The sequence below is a fragment of the Pimephales promelas genome, chromosome 14 (assembly GCF_988280905.1).
Source record: "Pimephales promelas chromosome 14, fPimPro1.hap1.1, whole genome shotgun sequence".
Lineage (NCBI taxonomy): Eukaryota > Metazoa > Chordata > Actinopteri > Cypriniformes > Leuciscidae > Pimephales > Pimephales promelas.
Genome location: NC_142782.1, coordinates 20,686,247 through 20,693,902, shown reverse-complemented (window position 1 = coordinate 20,693,902; position 7,656 = coordinate 20,686,247). Strand labels below are relative to the sequence as shown.

Below are 7,656 nucleotides of genomic sequence, written 5' to 3'. Positions count from 1 at the left end.
ACTCTCATTTGGACCTTGAACCGTCTGGTACCCATTGAAGTCCATTATATGGAGAAAAATCCTAGAATGTTTTCATCAAAAACCTTAATTTCTTTTTGACTGAAGAAAGAAAGACATGGACATATTGGATGACATGGCGGTAAGTAAATTATCAGCAAACTACTCCTTTAAGTCCTATTGTACCGAATTTTGGTTTGAGTTCCACTGGGGGTGATTGTCCGAGTGCAAAATGAATGGGAGTCTATGGGGCTAGATGCCTAAATTTGTCTCTTTCACCCGATTGCCGTGAGAAATCTCAGATTTGAGTCTAGGTTTTGCAAGTTCAACATAGGTTATAGGTCAAAAGTTGAATGAACGAGTACTTTCGAGCCTTTCGATTTCTTACAGGCTGAGTTGTTGTTGCCCATAACATGCTAGCATTCTGCTAATGGACGCTGATTGGTCAGTGAAGGTCGGATTACGACCAGAGACACCGCTTGATGGCATCGTGGCTTCTAAAGAAGCGGGAACAATGTTATGGCAGACTTAACTCTTATAACACATTTATTTACCTGTGTCAGCTGTGTTGTCGATGCCTCAAAAGAGAGAAAAGAAAGTGCAGAGTGCAAAAGCATAGACATAATAATAATAAATACATAGATGCCCAATTGGCTTTGGAATGTTACTGCGATCGTTTTCTTATTGTGGAAAAAGCATTTTCTGTGATCGACCCGATTTTAGCAATAACAAAGATAACTGATGGATCCTTTATCTATGGTAAGAATACGATATGGTACAACTACAGTGCAATGGAAATAGTAAATATAAGATAAAGTGAGAAGTAATAGTAAATAGTTTAGTCAACAAAATAAACATATTTAAAACAATATATATTTAAAACAACCCAAATACACCTATATACATTTGGATGCTGCATTTAGCAAATTTTTAAAGGAAAAAAAAAAATTTAAATAATAAATCAACTCATGGCTGATTCCAAGTGATCAAGGGCTTAGAACGTTCCAATTCAGCACATCGCAGTTTCCGCTAGTAGTGGGCACTTAAGCAATAATGTAGGCTACATACGAGTAGGCCACCACCAGCCTCGCACCGTTCTCCACACGGCCCTAGCCTCGTCCCACCAGACCAGATGTTTAGATTTCAGATAATCCTAATCAGCTTTATTTCAGAGTGTCTAAACCAGTTAAGATGGAATCTCATCTTGATGATTCAATGACTCCGCAGATGATAATGATGGGGCACTGGAGGACTGCAAGGGAATCTGGTAGAAGCACATACCCTGGACAGATGCTATCTCAACCGCTTAGGAATCTCAACCTGAAAGGCAGATTAAAAAGAAGATTAAGCATTTATAATAAAATATCAAAATTTAACTTCTCTTTTGATAAAAAATAACAATAGTGTTATTAAAAGGGTCATGAACAGCATTGTTTTATAATGGGGTGCACTTAAAATGTTAGTATGATTTTTACATTCATTTTTTTTCATAATTTAGAAATAAAAGCCACTTTCCTACCCTGCTTTTAGCCCTATGTTTTCAACGCAGTTTGAAGGGGCATGACTGCTGTGAGACGTCAGTGTAAACGCCCACTGCGGTGACATCTTTGCTTATGAAATAGCTAGTATTACATGTAGCAGTCTCTCGAAAACTTAAGCACATTTTTACTATTATAGCTCTCAAGATTAACTAATATAGCATTATATTTAGATTGTGGCATGAAAGGTTGCAGTGATAAGCATTGTGGCCAATCACAGACATGTTGAGGGCATGAATGCAGTGATCTCGTCCTTGCAACTTGATTTCTACACACTAACGGATGTTACTAACAGTGCAAACACAATGTAAATAAGAGATTCATTCATTGATTATAACCAAAGACTACAGATAAAAGGGACTTTGTTAAAACAGGAGTTTTGTCTTAGTCACTGATAAACTCGCACTCTTTGATTGATATCTCCAGTGATGTAAATGGAGTGTTCTTTGATCGCTTTCTAAATATAATTTATTTAATCACATTTTAAATTACAGATTATTTTCATCCTACTAAGAGAAACAATGTGAAGTTGACCGTTTAGTCACTGGTTTGATTTACTGACACATAGACAAAGAACATCTGACTGTACATGAATCGTTCAGAAATCACTGTCACAGACCAGGCATTAAAATTAAGTAACTTTTGTCGCATTACTGTCGAGTCCATTTTGTGGAAATTTTTTTTTTTCAAATCCTGGTTCGAAATTGCGACTGATTTAAGAATACACAGTGAAATGTACCAAATACAAATAAATAATACTCAACTGAGACATTCACATTTTTGAAAATAAATAACCACATTTCTAGCTTTAGGATCCTTTGGAATGTATTGTTGTTTTTAGTCAAGTGATCCTGCTCTTCTCTTCTCATCATCTCACTAACACGCCAGTGGGCGGGGCCAAAGTTGCAACGATGAAGTAGGCTTTGATTTTCTTCTACATTTTGATAACTCTATAATTTTTATTTTTATTTTTTAAGAGCTGTCAGGACAGATTAGGTAGGTAATTTCATATTGCCTATGCGTCATTTACCTGTGTTGATATTCACATAGACAACATATCCACACAGAGAAAAGCTTGCTAAAAATTTGCGTCACAATGGAAATAGAACTTACTATTTTAACAGAGGTGAAGTAATCAAAAGATGTACTCAAAGAGTTAAGTGTAGAATGTAGAATGAAGCCTTCACATTTTTGTTATTAAAAGGGTGATATTTTAAAGCTACACTGTGTGATTTTTACCCCCATCTAGCGGTGAAAAGGTATATGACCATCCAGTGAATATTAGTTTCTGTTCCTCTCAATTCCGATTTCATTTTAACTCCTACGGTGGCCAATGTAGTCCAAGATTAACATGGCTTCCAGTTCGACCTTGTCCATGAGTGTTAACTCAAACGTAAACGTGAAAGGCGAAGCTTGAATTAACGGGTATGTCCCTCTTTGGCTAATGTACTTTCGGTTGGGCAACAATGGCGACCGACATTAGAACCCCTTACCCGTATGTATTTTCAATGGAATATTATACACTCACGAGAATACTTTATTACTTGAACGAAGTAAATATACATTAATGAGCACATATATTTTTGAAAAAACTAAGTGTTTTTAGCTAAGAATAAACTAAAAGAGTTACACAGTGTAGCTTTAAATGTACACTCATGTTCTTGCTTGTCTATGATGTGATGTCCGTTTCACCTGCCTTTTTGAGAGCGTTCATGCTGCAGTTTCTAATAGAGTCTAAGAGCTGATCTCTGGAGTTCCTGTCCGTCTGTCGGACAACAGCCCTGCTGTCTGGTTTCCTCTGAGAGATTGGGGTCAGCGACCTCCTCAGCGCCTGGACATCTAACGCTGGACTGGGAGGTGGTGGAGGAGGAGGAGGAGCTTGTTGACTTCCTGTTGCTCCTTTTTTCGTTCCCGTTTCCTCAGAGGGGCGGGGTTTAGATGGTGGCATTGTGGGGGGAGCTTTAGGAGTGTCCTGAGCAGAGGTGAATTTTGAAATGGCAGCAAATTTAGAGTCTTTCTTCTGAGTGTAAATGGACGGTGTCAGCTTATTTGTTTCAACTGAGCTCTTATCTTCACGTGGGGTTTTGTGGGTGGTGTCCAGTTTGGCGAGTTTTTGAGCTTCTAGTCTTTGCTGCCGCTTCCTGTCCATGTTTCGGCTCAAGATGTTTGTCATGGCCATCCTCGGCCCAGCCAGCTCGAAATGATATCCCAACTTCAGCAGAGAAGAGTTGTCACGTAAGATTTTGGCCATCTCCATCTCAGTCTTCCCTCCACAGATGTGTCTCTGGTTATGAAACCTCAGCTCCATGAGCGTGCTGTTGTGCTGGAGAGAGTTGACGATGGCCAGGATGCCTTTGCCTGTCAAATGGTTCGAGTCAAGGTTGATCCCGGTCAGGTTTGAGTTATTTCGCAGGGTTCCAGCGATGGCGAACGCAACATGATCATCCGCTCTCGTGTTTGCGAGGCAGAAGGTTTTGACGTGAGTGTTGCTGCGAAGACCCTCGGCAAACTGTATCAGAGTGTCAGCCTTGATGGCATCTGAATTATTAACATTGACCTCTGTTAGTTCAGGGTCATCGCTGCGAACCTGCTCTAGAAGATCGTCAAACATGCTGGAGCCAGCATCACTGTCCATATCTTCGCTAACCGACTCATCTTCCTCAGTAGTAACAGAACGATCATCTGCACCATGACAGTTACCCGAGCTATTACAGGTGGGATTGGTATATATCTTCACCTCATTGTTTTCTAACTGTTTTACTTGTTCTTTTTCTCTCTCTTTCTGTGCTCTGGTTGTATCTCTCTGTGAGAGACTTTTCTCATCCACCTCTTCTCTCGTCTTTCTTCTGCTGGTCTCTTCTGCATTTTTAATTTTGCTTTTCTTCTCTGTTTCTCCACCTTTTAAGTTGAATCTTCCTACTGCTTTGTTGTTCTTGGGTTCCTCTATGGTTTTAGTTCTGCTTTCGTCTTGTTTCTTGACATTGTCTTTTACTTTTAGGCATTCGGCATCTTTATCCCCCTGCAGTTTGGAGACAAACCCTCGTATTTTGGAGTTTTCACACACTCTTTTCTCCTCGTTCCTACCTCTTTCTTTCTTATCCTCTTTTTTCTCTTGCAGTTTGGATATGAGGTCTAGAGTTTTTCTGCTTCCTCTTTCTTTCATAGAAAGTTCTTTTTCACTTTCTGCCTTATTACCTGTCTTCTCTGCTTTTCTCTTGTCTTCCTCGATTTTATTCTCTCTGTCTTTTACTCCTTCATCAGGTAAAGCCTTAAAGTCATGTGCCATTTCTCTCTCTCGCTCCTTATCTTTTTCACTCTCTGTGTCAGGAGGATCGCCGCTCTGTGACCTGGAAAACTCTCTGCTCCTCATTCGGCGGAGTCGATCTCTCCTTCTGCCATCCCCTCTTGCCTCTCCCTTCAACAGTAAACACAAAAGAAATTAGTTACTGACTTTTGACATCTTAATTCACCATATTCACATTCTATTAGTTCCCATTTGCTTTCATTTGAGTGTAATTATGGATAAATATCAACATTATCATAATACATGGGGGCATCAAACAAAGGAATCATATCTAGAATAAATACAGCAAATGGCTGGACCCAGCTTGACTTGACTGAGTAAGTTATTTTTAGTGGTCATTAAAAGGGAATGAACATACTGTGTAGATTTGTGTGCCATTGTTTGAAGAAGTCTTAAAACTCTCAGATGTGACCTTATAAGGCAGCAAAGGGAGGAACATTCAGGTCTGGAATGCCGTCCTTGACTATTCCAAAGCCTCACTGTGGCCAAGCTTCAAGTAAACACATTCACAAATCGCTAAAGTGCATAACACTTGACTACTGTAAAATAACCTGAGCATAAATTTCATTCTCATAGCTGTTTTACTGAATACACTGGAAGTGACTATTCAGTTAGCAAATTCACACTGCCAACACAATGATGCACCTGAACAGGCTTCACAGAAGAATATCAATAAATCAGAAAGATTATCTCTGAAAGTCCAAAAATAAGCCATAAATGGGGATCACTGATTATAAAGAGCACAATGTTACTTTGTGTGTGTTCTGTTGCCTGCTGAACATGTTTCAAACAAACACTTCAGTGTCTCACTAGAGTTTAAAAGTAGTTTGTGGCCCCTTGAGTGCATCTCGCATTACTAGTGCTTCATTAGCACCTGTTTAAAACACAAGTAGCACTCTCCAAAACCATAAGGAACGCCATCCCAGAAGAACCAGACCATCTGTTCTGTTTCTGTAGATAATTATTATAGCATCCTCTCAGAAAATCATATGGAGGTGAACCCAAAAGTGAATTAATGCAGCGACTCTGAAGTCAAAGGTTAGGTCTGCATAGTTTAAATGGAGTGCCAACTACAAATGATTATTCCCCAGAACTACGAGAGAATTCTGTGTTTACACCAGACAACAATAAACTAAACCATGATACAAAATGTTTATGAAGACATTTGGCTGTAATGGAAAATTAAATGCTTAATGATTTTTTCCATGAGAAGATTACACTGTTATACTAAAATAAATAACCTCTTGTCTGAAGTGTTTTGGAAATTTGTTGTTGAAAAAAAGAAGCTTTTGACTCACACTTGGATGTACAAAGTGTTTTGTAAATGTGCACCACTGACAGGCAAATACTCCAAAGCAAAGAAAAACTTCATCACCGCCAGATGATGGCAATACTATATGCCATAAGAGTACCAGGTGTGCAGCAAAACGGGTGTTGACATGTGCAACTGACAGCATGTCAGACACGTAGGCCAGACTGATTAACATGGTTCACACAGTAGGCTACTAAACCAGCCATTCAGTTTGTCCACAAAAATGTCACACTATGATGAGATCGTAAACTGTAAAAGACTGAATGACAGATGAACACAGGTCAGCTCTCCATTCTTTAAGTTAACTTGGCCACTGAGAGCAAACTATCACCCATAGGCTAGAGAAAATACATCAATGTGTCAATGTATTTTGGAATTTTGGATTTAGTTTAAAATAACTCAGTCTTGAATACTTTTTAAGTGTTTTAAAGATTTAAGGGTTTTGTTGATGGAAAAAGGCTGTAACAGTTGGATATATTATTAAAAATGACATTAAAGAAAAATTATTCTACATAATAGCCTCCTACAACTATTAATAACAATAATAACTTGTTTGTTGTTGTTATACGCATCACCTCTACGCTCAACTCTCTCCTGATCAGTTTCTTGGTCTCCCGCTCGCAGTAGTCCAGCATAGCCTCTCTGTTATATCCTCTGGACGGTAGTTTCTCCGTCTGATTCCTCTGGCGGAGTCCCACCGGTACGGTCGGGTCGGGATCGATAAAAACGAGCTCCCGCTCGAGTTCCTTCACTTCCTCCGCTGAGAGCGTAGCGAGGAGCAGGTCCGTGTCCGAGTCATCGCTCCCCTGCCGCTCCGAGACCTTTGGTCTGGACATTTTCTTAATAAAATATTTAATGTTTACCAGCCAAATATCACGTTTTAGTCTTCGGGGATGCCACTGACCCACTCAACTAAAAGAGTTTATTTTCCCGTTAAAATCCAGAGTGCAGGGTGCAGAATGAAACTCTCTCGCTGCGCTCGGTGCGCCTTTCACGAGCTCCAGGTCAAGTCGGAACTCCAAGACGCAGTCCGCGAGAACCTTCACGTTTGCGTGACCGCGTGCAGCCTGCGCACACGTACTGACGCGAGAGCGTCCGTTTATCAGGTTGTGTACCCCATTGTATGCGCCACTGCTCCTCCAAAGTCATTTTCTCACAACAAGCCACCTCCATTGACTGGAAAAGTTTTAAAGATTTATTTCTGTCATATTCTTTTCACTTTCCACATAGTAGCCTACATGGTCAGGTATAACAGTTCTCACTGGCTTGCATTTCCTCTACCTTTTCCTCTTGTAGTAAATTAGGCCTACTTGCTTGCTTCCTCGTTTCACCACTTTCTGTATTGCCCTTATTAGTGGCTGTTTTGGATAAATACTGGGGTTCTCACTGGTGGTGCGACAAATGTTGCTATGGACGTTGATTGTGTTTAACTCGTGAATGAGTTAATCATACCAATTATATTAGAAAAAGTTTAAAAAGTAGAGCAATAGATGGGATAAAAATGA

The 7,656-nt window shown here is 39.8% G+C and overlaps 1 protein-coding gene across 2 annotated transcripts; it reads right to left on the bottom strand.

Annotated features, from left to right (window-relative positions):
• Positions 1-73: 73 nt before the first annotated feature.
• Positions 74-7,267, bottom strand: lmod1a (leiomodin 1a (smooth muscle)). 2 transcript variants are annotated; one of them, XM_089119564.1, is made up of 3 exons: positions 6,727-7,267; positions 3,228-4,950; positions 74-1,317 (listed from the first exon to the last, which is right to left on the bottom strand). In XM_089119564.1, exons 1-3 carry the CDS (start codon positions 6,985-6,987, stop codon positions 1,313-1,315), a joined length of 1,989 nt encoding a protein of 662 aa, XP_088975690.1. In that variant the 5' UTR covers positions 6,988-7,267; the 3' UTR covers positions 74-1,312. The 2 variants fall into 2 exon arrangements, with proteins under 2 accessions (XP_088975690.1, XP_039535126.2); XM_039679192.2 differs by having other exon boundaries at positions 75-1,317; positions 3,232-4,950; positions 6,727-7,264.
• Positions 7,268-7,656: the final 389 nt, after the last annotated feature.